The 14,036-nt window shown below is 41.5% G+C and overlaps 2 protein-coding genes across 2 annotated transcripts; one reads left to right on the forward strand and one right to left on the reverse strand.

The window, feature by feature from the left end:
• Positions 1 to 845: 845 nt before the first annotated feature.
• bin2b (bridging integrator 2b) lies at positions 846 to 5,577 on the reverse strand. The gene is made up of 12 exons (XM_037251613.1): positions 5,386 to 5,577; positions 4,631 to 4,711; positions 4,112 to 4,166; positions 3,637 to 3,731; positions 3,403 to 3,498; positions 3,193 to 3,300; positions 3,041 to 3,126; positions 2,882 to 2,957; positions 2,696 to 2,781; positions 1,669 to 2,269; positions 1,382 to 1,474; positions 846 to 1,239 (listed from the first exon to the last, which is right to left on the reverse strand). Exons 1-12 carry the CDS (start codon positions 5,479 to 5,481, stop codon positions 1,138 to 1,140), a joined length of 1,575 nt encoding a protein of 524 aa, XP_037107508.1. The 5' UTR covers positions 5,482 to 5,577; the 3' UTR covers positions 846 to 1,137.
• A 967-nt stretch (positions 5,578 to 6,544) lies between these two features.
• On the forward strand, positions 6,545 to 13,453 carry txnrd3 (thioredoxin reductase 3). Its single transcript, XM_037251733.1, has 16 exons — positions 6,545 to 6,886; positions 7,273 to 7,333; positions 7,669 to 7,778; positions 8,179 to 8,286; positions 8,390 to 8,462; positions 8,612 to 8,731; positions 8,844 to 8,986; positions 9,258 to 9,373; positions 10,016 to 10,241; positions 10,359 to 10,454; positions 10,644 to 10,720; positions 11,454 to 11,610; positions 11,696 to 11,803; positions 11,898 to 11,993; positions 12,282 to 12,416; positions 12,488 to 13,453. Exons 1-16 carry the CDS (start codon positions 6,770 to 6,772, stop codon positions 12,548 to 12,550), a joined length of 1,806 nt encoding a protein of 601 aa, XP_037107628.1. The 5' UTR covers positions 6,545 to 6,769; the 3' UTR covers positions 12,551 to 13,453.
• Positions 13,454 to 14,036: the final 583 nt, after the last annotated feature.

Consider the following 14,036-nt stretch of genomic DNA (forward strand, 5'->3'; position numbering starts at 1 on the left):
TTGCAAGGCATCACAACTTTCTAACGAAAGTATTTCCGACGTTAATATATACAACTAACTTGCTGAAACATGTATATCCATAAACTGTGTACGATTTATTTTAATATATCATAATGAATCATTGGTAATAAAATTCCTCACACGGTAGCCTAGGGTACAAATTCTGCATTTGTGAACTACACTAGGCAGCGAGGACATTCCATCTTTGTTGACCTCTTCTGGCACAATTCTAAATTGCAGTACGGCTCAGAGTTTTCAGGCCCATGACAGTGACCTGATTTAAGATAACTGAAAAGGAAAATCATGCGGGAGTTGTTTGTCAATCGTGTTACTCAACACTCTCATTCGATTACATTTGCTAGAAATGCAATTTGCAACTTTGCGACGAGAAATGAAAAGTCATCAAAGTTGTGTGAGTGCAACTAATCTAGTAAACACTTTACAGCAATTATCATGACCGGAGCCGTTATCTCCGGAATTGGGTTGCGGTTGCAGGAGTGAAAATAACTTAACACAGATGTCTCCGTCTGGCAATAGAAACTCCTCCTGTGGGACCCCCCAAGCATTCCCCGGCCAGAGGAGTAACTTAATCCCCGCAGTGTGTCCCGATTCCAGAAGCCTTGCAGTTGGTATCGGGGCACACGCTTACAAATATTGTCTGGCTAAACGTTCATCCATACCTTTGATGACTCGCTTGTTTTATACGAATGATCATTAGACTTGTCTTGCAGCTCTTGATTTGAACCTTCTTAGTTTTGCTTTGTAAGGGCAGGATTTGAAATGTAGCTTTTCTACTGGATGTCATTTGATTGTTCAGATGCTCGCCCAACCCACACGCCAGCAACTTCTCAAATTTGATCTTTATTGGCAAATATTATGAACTGCATTAAAAAAAAAACGTTTCACAGTGTTTCATGAGGAGAATAAAAATACAAACAGGAAAATGTTAGCTTTAGTTATCCAAATGGCTTCACAACATTTTGTTGCACAACATCAAAACATGCAAGTATTCACAAAGGACTTGAATTTGTTTGTGCAGCTTCCACACCCAAAACAATTTGGAACATTTGTACACGCACGCGTGTGAGTCACCACCTCCTCATGGGAGGAAGGCGAGTGAATGTTGCGTCAGTCCGCCTAAACGGGCCCAATGAGGTCTTCTGAGAAAGTCCCGGCATGATTTTCGGGATCACTGTGCAGTTTCCAGCTCTCCTCCCGGACTCCTCTCAACAGACCTTCCTGTTGCAACACACAAACAGCAGACATAAATTAAACACAGGAGGACAGAAATTAAGAAACAAAACAATGAAAGAGCTTTGCAGTGTATTTCTTTTGACAGTGAAGGGGAGAAGAACTAATTTACAAAACCCGAGAAACAGACCTGCTGGGTGTTGGCCAACACCAGGATTATTTCTCCTTGTTCAAACTGGAGTTGGCCACTTTCAGACATTGCCTGGCTCTTTAGCGCCACCCCCTGGTGTGAAACACATCAATCAACATTCAGGATTGCCAGAGTTAACTTAAGCAATGTTGCCATTCTCCAAAAGAAATGTCACACAGGGTGAAACGGAGTACTGAATTTCTGAAACATTTCTTCTGGTGGAATTATGAAAACAAACAATTGTAGTGGTGACTGGTGAATAGTAATCAGTAAGCATGCCCGCTTACCTTGTAAAGAAAGCCAGGAGGATTGTGGCTATCGCAGTTATCGCCGGCCGGCTTCTTGACGTCAGATTCTTCTTCCTTCTTGTGTTCCTCCTCTTTCTCAGAGTGGGAAGGTCCGCGAGGGGCAGGAACCGGAGCCATTTTGGTCTTGGCTGCTTTTGCTGGCGCTTCGTCCTCCTGCTCACGAATGAGTGGCGCATCATTATCAAAGGTTGGCTCTTCACTGGCCATATCAGATTTCGGGACGGCAGAGTCATCCGACTGATTAGCAGGTAGCTCGGCCTCTAGCTCCACCGCCTCGAGACCTTCGCTTGTCGTGCTGTGGTCGCTGGGCTCGCTGACGCACAGCGACTGCCTGCTGGGTGTATTGGTACCGCAGGAGCTTAGGTCCTCCGAGTCTGAGGAAACCCCACTTTTGGTAGCGGTGACAGCATCCCCTACTATACTCATTTCGCCTGGGTTGCTTTGCGGCTCAGGAGAGGAGGGTAGATCATCTTTCCCATTTTCGGAATGGAGGGACACGTGATCGGATGGGAAAGCTGTGTTACATGGGACCGGATTGGAGATGACCAAGGACCGCTTCTTCTTTGACTTTGCTGTAGTGCTGTGCAAAGATAAAGAATAGTTCATAAGGGACTCTGAGGACTACTTTTTATATATTATAAATATACACTACCGTTCAAAAGTTTGGGGTCACAAAATTGTTTGGGTGACCCCAAACTTTTGAACGGTAGTGTATATATTTATTTAGATAATTATTTATAGATTATATATATAATCTTCTGTGTAGAAAATCTTATAATATATATGTATACTTATATTCATAGATTTTTTATAATCTTACACAAATAAGATATAATTTATAATATTTAATTCATAATATTTTATTATAATAATATTTACACTACCGTTCAAAAGTTTGGGGTCACCCAAACAATTTTGTGACCCCAAACTTTTGAACGGTAGTGTATATTCTTATTTTATTTAATATTATTAATATATATGTCATACATATTATTTAATATGTTACCTGCTGCTCAGACCCTTTACGATGAAAGCTTTTCCAGAGTGCTGATCTTCTAACTCCTTCATCACATTGTACAAATCACGGTTGAGCTGCATATGGCCAAAATCATAAAATGTGTTGAAAAACAACAACTTTGGACTCAATGTTGATGCGCTTTAGAACTACAGAGGAAAAAGTGCCTTTTCTTACCACACTCATTTCTTTATAAAAGACATCTCTCAGATTTGATACGTTTTGGAACACCGTTACGTAGCAACCGATGCGGCTGTGGACAAACAAATACACTGTCTGAAAGCCTTGGATGAATTTATATTCCGTTTTCGTTCACATTTAAGTGGTCAATCGTACCTCTGATAGAGAAGGGGCAGCTCCTCCCTCAGCTCATTATTGATCTCTTCAAAGACATTCTGGGATTTGTTGAACTCCTCCTCTGCCTATTAAAACAGGAGAGAAGATATGATGGATGCGCAATTGTCATCAAAATGCCTACTTGACACTACCTTGGCAATTTTAACATCATCCTTTTTCTTGGCACTCTGCAGCGCCTCCAGGTGGTGACGCGCTGAATCGTAATCCACCAGCTTTCGACCGCGTTTCGCCACTCTTTCCTAAAACACACATGCTCAAGCCGTTTTGTATCATTTTAACGGCGTCAAGGCCAAAATGTTCATTTTGTATACGGGCACAGACAAAAAAAAAAAACAGGATACCTTGACCTCTGGAAACTGGTATGTATAGTTTTCCACGGTGCGCACAATCTGGTCATTCATTTTCTCCTCATAGTCGTTCCACAGTAAATCTTCACTCTAAATCATGAAGAATTCATTGAAAATTAGGAATACCAAATTATTGTGTCGGCTACATTTCCAATTGCAACAAATTGATATATTAAAGGAACAGCACGAGTCAATACTAATCAAAAAAATACAAAACAATGAAAATACTTTGATGATGACAGCAAGGTCATCCGCTCCGTTCCAGTCTGATTCGTAAACCTCCTGCAAAGTCTGGGACAGCCGCTTCGACGTCTCGTGTACAGCTGCGGAAATGGGAATGAATATTAGATCACGTTGCCAGTTTTGCATCGGCGGCACTTGGAGCATTAATGTAGCATTGTTTTCAAAGTGTATGGCAATGTTACACCCACAACGAGAAGGTCAACACAACACTTGCTTCCTGACTGTCGCTCATATTGTTAATAGCCAACAATACAAAAAAAGCAAAACGTTTCCCCAACAAAGGGCTGACTCTGATTTTACTTTTCTTCGAGGCGACGCAGACATCATTGCAAAATTGACTGCAGGCTCCAAAAATAGTCCAAATTCACTTCCCATTTCCTCACTAGCTCCATTTCAGATGAAAGTCTCAGTTTGTTGGAAGAAGTGTCTCTGAAAATATTTGAACGCATTGGAAACTTGCCTTTCACAGCACCATAGTAGGCCCTCACATCTTTAAGCAACCTGCTTCCATGAACCTGTGTGCAGACAATAAATAAATACATACATACATAAATAAATAAACAGCATGAGTTGCAAGATACTGCGTTAACACAACTCTATGTAGAAGGTTGAAAGAGTCCAAATGGTATTTCTTCAATATTGTTAACTTTAATAGAATTCTTAATGAATTTTGTTAAGTGAAAATAGTTGTCACATTAGCCTTCAACATCCTTCCTATTGGAAAGCAGTACTGCCAAAATGCAGTAGTAAAAGTGCTTTAAGGAACTCAATATTTAGTGCTTTCTTGAATAGTTACTTTGTTTTTTAACAAGGTTTTTCATAGACAAAGTAGCAAAATGTACAGATGAGGGTGGGGCAGTGTATGACAACACTTTATGTCACAAAAAAAAAAAAGAGTTCAAAGACAATTAGTTGCCTTTTATTTACGCTTTGCATTAAATAACTTTCTTTAACCATGTTGGCCTACTTTATGATGTACCTGTTGTTTGTTGAGGTTCTGCGAGCAAACCTCAAAATGTTCATCCTTGGTCTCCAAGGTTTTGCCCAGTTTTTGAAGGACCTGTGTGAACATAATATTGAGATTTTAGCTTTTTTTTTTCAACATATCGATTTTATTGCGATCCATTTGCATAAAGTTCCATTTCACTGTATGATGTGGATATATTGTCTGTTATGCAAAACCAGCAGCTCGTTCATTTCTGACAATAACTAAGAGAGGCTGTTAATTTAGGAATGGTGTCACATGATAGGTGATCATGAACTCCCCAAATACCTTTTACGTCTTTGCATCATCTCAATAAATACATACCAGTATTTGTTTCCCAGCACTGCTCATGATGACTTTCACCTTTAATCTGAATCACTAACATATTTTTGGGTCTGCAAAGGCAGAGCACCAAAATCCACCAAAACCTTACTTTAATGGTAGAATGTTCAGAAAGCAACGGAAGTTCACAATGAGGAAGTGGTGACTTGGAGGGGGAAAGCTGTGCGGTACTAAACAACACTGTGATGATTTGACAAAACAAATTCGACAAGTGGTTTCGCCATGACAATTAACGGGACACTTTTAACTAATGTTACCACAGAACACAGTACAGAAAATGATCACAGCACATTCCAGACGCAACAGCAGATATTCCATTTGCTACACTTGGAAAAACAAAAAAAGTGTCCTTTCTCCTGGACCGTGCTTCCCATCAACGCTAAATACCATCTCGAGATTCGACTTACCTTTTCTTGTGCGCGACTCAATGACCTCTGGACCCGTTTAGCCAGAAATCCAGCACTCGCCTGCAGGTTCTGACCCGTTTTGTGATTCTCAGCCATGGTCCTCTGCGGTCTCCTTTACAACGGAATGAAATCAGCCTTGTATGCTTCCTCTTGAAATACAACGTGCCTGCCTTCTAACTGGAGGCGATGGAGGTGGAGCAACAAGGCAGATGACATGAATCAACATATGCACGCGCACGTATGCACGCGCACGCGCACGCACACACACATGGTAAGTGAATTCCTTGACATCACCGACGACGTGTCGTCATTATTGGGCGTCTCTGCATGTCCCAATGTGTTGAAACAATACTTTTCTATCGTTGCAAAAGTAAACTGGCTTCTTCAACCCGCAGTCATCCATCCACTCACCTGAAAAGCTTACGTGTCGATAGCGTCGGATGAAGCGGAGCTGACTCAGCAAAGTGACGCAAAAACGACGCTGAGCAAGAAATTATCATCTTTACAATCAAAATATACGTGAGAAAAATATTCAGCAAAAACTCGTGTTACTTTTTAATATATTAAAAAAGAAAAGTTCACAAAAGCACAATAAAGGGAATATACATATTGGATATTTATGCTTCTTGTAGAAACCCGCTTTGCTTTGTGGTCTGTTTTGTTGGAATGACGGGACAGTTCATTTCCATCGTGGATAATTAACCCCTCTCTCGATACAGGTCTAGATGTGTTAAAAATAATGAGATAAATTGCACTAACTTACTTTGCGTTTACTTTACGCGCACCAGAGTTAACAGTCCCAGAAATTGCGAAACCTGTCACTTGTCATTGCATGTGCTGACCAACAGTCGGCGCCAGATACCAACTATCTACTAGTTGCCTTCACGGGTGCTTTTGTTGTCAGTTCTTTTAGCTTTAGGACAATTTTGTCCAACTGTTGTTGTTTTTCGTCCAAGTAGATCATATTTAACATTTATTTAATGCGACAATTCAGAGGGAATTTTATTATTGTGGCACTTTTATGGCATGTTACCAGGCAACCCGGTGACGTTTTTATTTTTATTTTTGGAGGGTTGGTTTAGTGTTAAGTATTGACCGAATGGGCGGAGTACATTTGGACAAAAAGAGACCCTGACAAACGGGAGACGACATACTACAAATCGAGCGCATCATATAGCTGTCTATAAACCAGTGGGAGGACCGTTGTCGCATTCGGGCGCGGTTTGGGCTGCTTGCAGACGGGAAGGCGACCAGTGGTCCGATTGTTTTTCAGCGTCGTCCTTTGAAGAAAACTCAAGAAAAAGCTCGATTTTTTCCTCTACTTTTTCCTCGGTGCACACCGGCCGGCTGCTGAAGGCTCGGACAGAAATATCTAATCTCGAAAATGCCTCCCATCGAAAATGAAACGGGGAAGAATGAACTTAAAAATCGGATACAATCGCTTATTGACTCCAACCAAGTGGTGGTCTTCAGCAAAAGTTATTGTCCATATTGTGTAACGGTATGTTTATTATTATCGAACGGAATCTTTATCGTATCGTTTCGAGTATTGCCTTCTATCCTGCGAAGTAAACGGGCTTCGTCTAGTTTCTCGTACACTTTTGTTTCTGTAAACTATAAACTCGTGTTTGAATGCGTTTTTTAAACCACACTTCGCACTTGGGGTGAAAATAATTGTAACGTGTACAGTATGTGAAAACATTTTTTGTTTCTGTGAGGTACAGAGTCAATTAAACCTCTAATAGAAACGTTGGCATCCCGAGTTAGCTTGTACCGCCATTCAATGCTGGTTTATCTATTTTGCGGTCATTTAACTTGTGTGTTATGACATCATGAGCCTAGGGGTATATGCGATCAAGTATACTGAATATATTTGTAATTGTCTAGGTAAAGGACTTGTTCAAAGAACTCAAAGTGGAGTGCAATGTGGTGGAGCTGGATCTCATGGGTAAGCTCTATTTCCTTCTTACGAGCCCTACAATGACTCAGCATCTTTAGCACTGCAAGCCGTCCGGGACGAGCATAGTGTGTTAGAGGCCAAGCGCGCTCAACAGCTGGCCAGCAAGTTCACAAGACTGATGAAATAAGATCATTGGAAAAACACTGAAAATGATAACTGACTGACTGCAAAATAATCAAAATTGGAAATCTGTCATGCTACTCCCAAGATTCATACCTGTTCATTCCTGTATTTATTTCTTATCTTAAATTGGAAGTAGTAGCCTTCATCTTTTTATGTGCTCAAACACGGATGAATTGTTATGCAATACTCTTTTTTGACAGAGGATGGAACAAATTATCAGGAGATGCTGCTTGAGATGACTGGACAAAAAAGTGTTCCTAATGTTTTTATCAACAAAACACATGTTGGTGGCTGTGACAAGACAATGCAGGTAATTATTTCTAGACTTTCTCCTTGTTTCACAATACAGCATTCATCTAAATGGTTACCTGGATTTTTGTTTAATGACACCTTGCGCTCAGCAATATTGGCAAGCACGTTAGGATCCACAAATGACGTATGAGCGAGAGCTGTTGCTCAACTGTCTTACAAGTAGTCTCTACTTCAACTAATTGCTGGACTCATTTAGCTTTAAAACCGGTAACGCTGTTATGTATTGAAGGGCTTTTAAAATTATTGCATTCATCATGACAAAGCAGCTGGTGCAGCTCACAGCAGGATAATGAGAAGAAAATATGCTGGATATTTAACGACAATTGTTAATGACAAACTGGAGAAAAGAGGTGTGCAAATTGCTCATAACGTCTGTAAATTTTAATTGTGTTTATTAGGCTCATAAAGACGGCAGTCTGCATCAGCTACTGAATGGACAAAGTGAAAGCTATGACTATGACCTGGTTGTTATTGGAGGAGGATCTGGGGGACTGTCCTGTTCAAAGGTGAGACGTTTACTGGCACAAAGTGAGCAGATGTGACATTTCAGTGTGCATCATCAGCCTCCAACGTCGTGTTAAAACATTCATTGTATTTTGTCTTTTTAAGGAAGCTGCAAGTTTGGGGAAAAAAGTGATGGTTTTGGACTTTGTTGTTCCCACACCAAAAGGAACTACTTGGGGTATGAACGGTCTGCTAAAATATGTGGCGGCCGAAATGTGTGAATTTAAAATGTTGCAACAGAGAAAAGAATGCTTTGACAAAGATTGAAAATTGACACCATATTTGAAATGTCATTTGATGTGGAAGCAATCTTCCTGTGGTCATCAGGTCTCGGTGGAACGTGCGTGAATGTTGGCTGCATTCCCAAGAAACTGATGCACCAGACTGCCTTGCTCAGTACCGCCATGCAAGACGCTCGCAAGTTTGGTTGGGAATTTGATGAAACTGGTAAGCAATTTATTATAAGAATGGATAAAGGCCAAGAGGAAATGTTTGGTCGCACTTGGTGTTCATGTCGTGCTACTACGAATGATTAATGTCCTGCGCTGTCTTTGGTCAGTCAAACACAACTGGGAGACAATGAAGACGGCCATTAACGACTACATCGGCTCGCTAAACTGGGGCTACAGGGTTTCGCTCAGGGACAAGAATGTCAACTATGTCAATGCCTACGCAGAATTCGTCGAACCTCACAAGATCAAGGTAATAAAACGTTTGATTATCGGCCATGTATCTTGATTGGAATAAAGCAAAAACAAATTTTTGTCATATTACTTCGTTACCCAGCCAAAAAGCTTTCGCGTTGAGAAACATTTTAAGCGCGTCTAAACCAGCTCTTGCTTCGAACTGAAAGTCCCCTTTGCTTTGCCTCTAAAGGGGTTTCAAAACTCCTTTCGTTATCCATGATGACATCAAAACTGCTGTTGTGCAATCGTTCCACTGACAGCAGATTTCCAACGTCTTCTCTACGCAGGCATTAAACAAACAAGGGAAGGAGACATTTTACACAGCAGACAAGTTTGTTTTGGCAACAGGTGAGCGACCACGTTACCTGGGCATACCTGGAGACAAGGAGTACTGCATCACAAGGTGAGGGCTCAATTTTAGATTTCTTCCTTATACACGAAAAAATGTGTTTTATTGGGACCACACGCTGTGGCAAAATAAGCCAACCATGTAGTTAAGCAGCTTAAGGGCAAAATGACAATGCTGTCAATTTCCTCCACGAGGTGAGGAAACATTTTGCTTGGTGTTGATTTGGCACACGGTGTTTGGTTGTTGTTTTTTTAGGTCCAACAGTTCGTCATACCAAAGATTCAAAGAACCTTAAAATCAACTCAAAGTGACAACCTCGTTGAATTTGACAAATTATCCTTGTATTTAATTTACTATTTACCTTCCTGTTTGAAGTGCATCTGTGTATGAGGTAAATGTCATTTCATAACTAATAATGTGTGTTGCAACTGGTGCACACAATGTCTGTTGTAATACAAATGAAACCAAAATGATTCAACCCAAAAAAGAAAAAAAAAGAAAGCCTTCTGTCAAAGCTGCTCGACACCTGTTTATAATGATGAAAATGTGAGTTTTAGATGTTTGAGAGGGCTGCCCTGAAAACCACTCGGGGAAGTGTGATTGTTCATATAAAAATGTCAACGATCAGTCGGACCTGTTTGGCCAGTTTGACAAGCCCTCCTTTGCAATTCGCTGCTTTTACTGTTCTGCCCCCAGCGATGATCTCTTCTCTTTGCCGTACTGCCCCGGAAAGACTCTGGTGATCGGCGCATCTTACGTCGCGTTAGAATGCGGCGGCTTCCTCGCTGGCCTCGGGCTCGACGTCACAGTCATGGTGCGTTCCATTCTGCTACGCGGCTTTGACCAGGAAATGGCAAACCGCGCCGGTGAGCATATGGAGGAACATGGTGTCAAATTCATCCGGCAATATGTCCCTATAAAAGTAAGTCGAGAGAGTTATTTATTAATTTTCAGTATTTGTATCTCTTGTCAGTCTAACAATAGTGGGTTTAGTATTTCAAACCTCATGACTATTCCTCCTTTGTTTGGTGTTTGGCAGATAGAGCAATTGGAAGCCGGCACTCCTGGCCGGCTGAAGGTAACAGCCAAGTCCACAGAGAATGATGATGATGTCATCGAGGGAGAGTACAACACTGTAAGTCAATCCTGCTCTGAATGGGGAACAAAATTATGTTTGGACATCTAACCATTGGATGCATGCTCAGTATAACATGTTTGCTAGGCCAACTGTTTCTATATTTTTTTTCTTTTTAATTCATTATAGTTGATTGTTTAAACTAACGTATGCCATCAACCTCATCAAGCATTCTGTGGTGTTCCTCAGGTATTAATAGCGGTGGGTCGAGACGCATGCACCGACAAGATCGGCCTGGACAAGATAGGGGTGAAAGTTAACCCCAAGTAAGTTTGATCTTGAGCATTGTTGCCATTTTAAAGAGTCGTGGTGAGTCAGCAGTTATCACAGTCACATGTCTCTCGAGTGTAGTGGGGAGGCGCTGCTTACTTTAGAGTAGAAAGTCGACATTGTGTTGGAACAGCAGAGGTCATGCTCTGCCTTTTATGCGGAAGACCAAAGACACAGAGAAGGTCAATTTTCTGGCTGAATTGGATGACTCTTGGCCAATCATTCAAAAAAGAAATTGATATTGTTGTATTTGTGTACATTGGACTATTTTCTGCATATGTATTTGAATGGCTGGCTGATTGAGACAAAGGGGTCAGATGGGATTAAGAAAGCATACGGCAAGCCTAAAAGAGAGCTTGGAGTCATGCTTGAGTCTTGTGACGCTCATAACAATGTCTTTTGATGAAGCTGGGGCTGGCCAAGTATGGCCACAAGACCGAGCGGCTGCTATTTACTGTTGAATAAATCTGCTCTACGTACAAACATTCTACCATAACTTTGGTGGTTAAGTTTGTCTTGGTTTTTAGCGTTGATTGAAGAACACGGAACCAGAACTCCATTATCTTGACTTACTCCAATATTTTGGTTAATTGGTAGAAAATAACCAAGCGTCACGACCGCAATGATCACATCGACCAGGTTATCGCAATAATGTTCAAATAAATGTAAACAAACACATCTTGCATGTAAATCTAAATTTGTCATTGTATTCACCTTGCCACCTTGAAGGAATGGGAAAATTCCCGTCAATGATGAAGAGCAAACCAACGTGCCCCACGTCTATGCCATCGGAGACATCTTGGAGGGCAAGTGGGAGCTCACTCCTGTTGCGATCCAGGCCGGGAAGTTGCTGGCGCGGCGTCTGTATGGAGGGGCAACACTCAAGGTACACAGCCGTCAAAAATTGCTCTTTTTTTTGTTAATTGAAAGTGTTGAAAATGTCTCACTCTGTTGATTGACCGGCTCTTTAGTGTGACTACATCAACGTTCCCACCACGGTCTTCACTCCACTGGAATATGGCTCCTGCGGTCTGTCTGAAGAGAGAGCCACTGAGCTGTACGGGGAGGACAACCTTGAGGTAATGCAGGCGGCGCATGCGCAGCATTTGGCACATTCACTTCCTTTGCTTGCTAGCGTTAACTTTGTTTATTTGGTCCTTATACTCAATTCAGGTGTTCCACAGTCTCTTTTGGCCGTTGGAATTTACTGTGCCTGGCAGGGACAACAACAGATGCTATGCCAAGATCATCTGCAACAAATTGGATAATGTAAGACTTGGCTCTAGAAATGTCACTTACTCAGCTCGGTGGTGTTATTGCGGTGGTTTCCTTTTTAATAGTGATGCAGTGAGAATACCACTTTTATATTATTTGATTGTTAATTTCCCCAACATACATTAAATTCCCATTGAATCAAAACTTGACAAGACTGATTGTCCTTGGAATTTTTCATCAGTAAAATGGGCATTCTGTGTGCAGACTGTGAATATAGATGGAAACATCCTTTAAGTTTGTAACAGAACTCATTTCCCTGAATTGATTGTTTTCTTGCTGTAGGACCGAGTGATTGGCTTTCACTACCTGGGTCCCAATGCAGGAGAGGTAACTCAAGGCTTTGGTGCAGCTATGAAATGTGGTGCCACCAAACAGCAGCTGGACGCCACCATTGGCATCCACCCAACTTGCGCCGAGGTAAAGACACAAAGCAACTTTTTATCTGTTTGAGAAGAAGTGAAACCATTGTCTTCGTTCCCCACTCGCAGGTGTTCACCACTCTGGAAGTGACCAAAAGTTCCGGAGGTGACATCACCCAGGCAGGTTGCTGAGGTTAAACCCTGCTCGTTTAGCAGAATGCTCTCATGTGGTCCACCGAGCCATCTTCTCTTAGCTTCCAAACAACCTCAACCTTCAACTCCAGCTGTTCCCTTTAGTGGGCAGTTGTTTCTCAGGACAAATTGCATAATGCGGCCAGCAGTATCTGAAAAACCACAGGTGCTCATTTTTGGTTTAGTGGGAGCTAAGAAGAGGATGCCAGCTCACTCCGCTTGAGCTGAATTGATAAGAGGGCATTCTGCTGAACAGCGGGGTTACTCTGCTGACAAATGACTGGGCTCTGGTCAGTGTCCTTCTCTGAGGAGCGAGGGTATGCGCATCACTCTTGTGATGTTTCTGTATGCCTGAGCTCTTTTTGATGTCCTTGCCTGGAAACCAAAATGCTTTGGTGGGCAGGGATTGAGTCACCTCAGCAGAAGTGGCTGATAGTGTCCCAGACCCTTCGTCCAAATTTTCTACAACCCCCCCCCATTAAGTTGAATGGCAAACTGTCACCTGTCCATGCACAAATGTACTCAGTCTTCTGTGCATTAATGCTTCTGTTACTTAATTTCATTCTGCCATATTTGTAAACAGTCGCTTTCCATCTGTACTTTCTATGTAGTTTTGTGTTGCACATTTGTGCTGCGCTAAACTCCTGTTTGAAATATAAATTACACTCTTCAAATAATCCAACAAAAATGAGATGTAATCAAGAACAATTTACTCAAAGCTGTTCATTCTGCTTTGGTTTTATTTTGTGGCGTATGATTATTAAAGTATGTAAAAGATGTAGCCAATCTTAGATAACAAGTCTCTAAATCTATTGTGAATTATTTTTTTTTTGTCTGGACACTTGGTATAGCGCTCGAGAAAAAAATAAAAACAATTTTGGACAATGTTTTGAAATCTGCAAATGTTTGCATGCTATGTGGTAACACGGGTGTGCGATATCTTGCAACACATAGATACAATGGATCAAAAATAATCTATTTAAGTGAGCCGGCTATTCACATCGGCCAGATCAGAGAGCCCTGCAGAAATATCAGGTGATCAGTCGCGTCACTGGTGCGAAGCCTTCATTCAATGGTCACATCTGACAACAGAACAGTGTGTCACCTGCATTGGTTGCCATAACCACACAGCCTTTGATTGCTTTCTTTTATTCAGCCCATTTTATTACGCACACTTTTCTTATGAGCCGATTCAGTGACATTTGTTATTCTGTTCTGGCCCAACGACCTGTTTGAAGAAATGAAACAAACTGGGCCGACTGATCCATGTGGTTGCTACAAGAAGGTTTTATCCAATGGGCACATTTATAAGTCTTATTTAACAATTAATCTCCCCAGCCTTTTCAAATGGAGTCGGAAATTTAGAGCATTAATGCTTTCTCAGAACAGTTACTATCATCTCTAGCTTTCAAATGGTACCATTGTCCTAATTTCGTGCATTGTTCCCATGATACCACTAAAAGGCTCCAAGCAGGTCTTGTGAGCA

This window comes from Syngnathus acus, chromosome 5 (genome assembly GCF_901709675.1).
Source record: "Syngnathus acus chromosome 5, fSynAcu1.2, whole genome shotgun sequence".
NCBI classification, from domain to species: domain Eukaryota; kingdom Metazoa; phylum Chordata; class Actinopteri; order Syngnathiformes; family Syngnathidae; genus Syngnathus; species Syngnathus acus.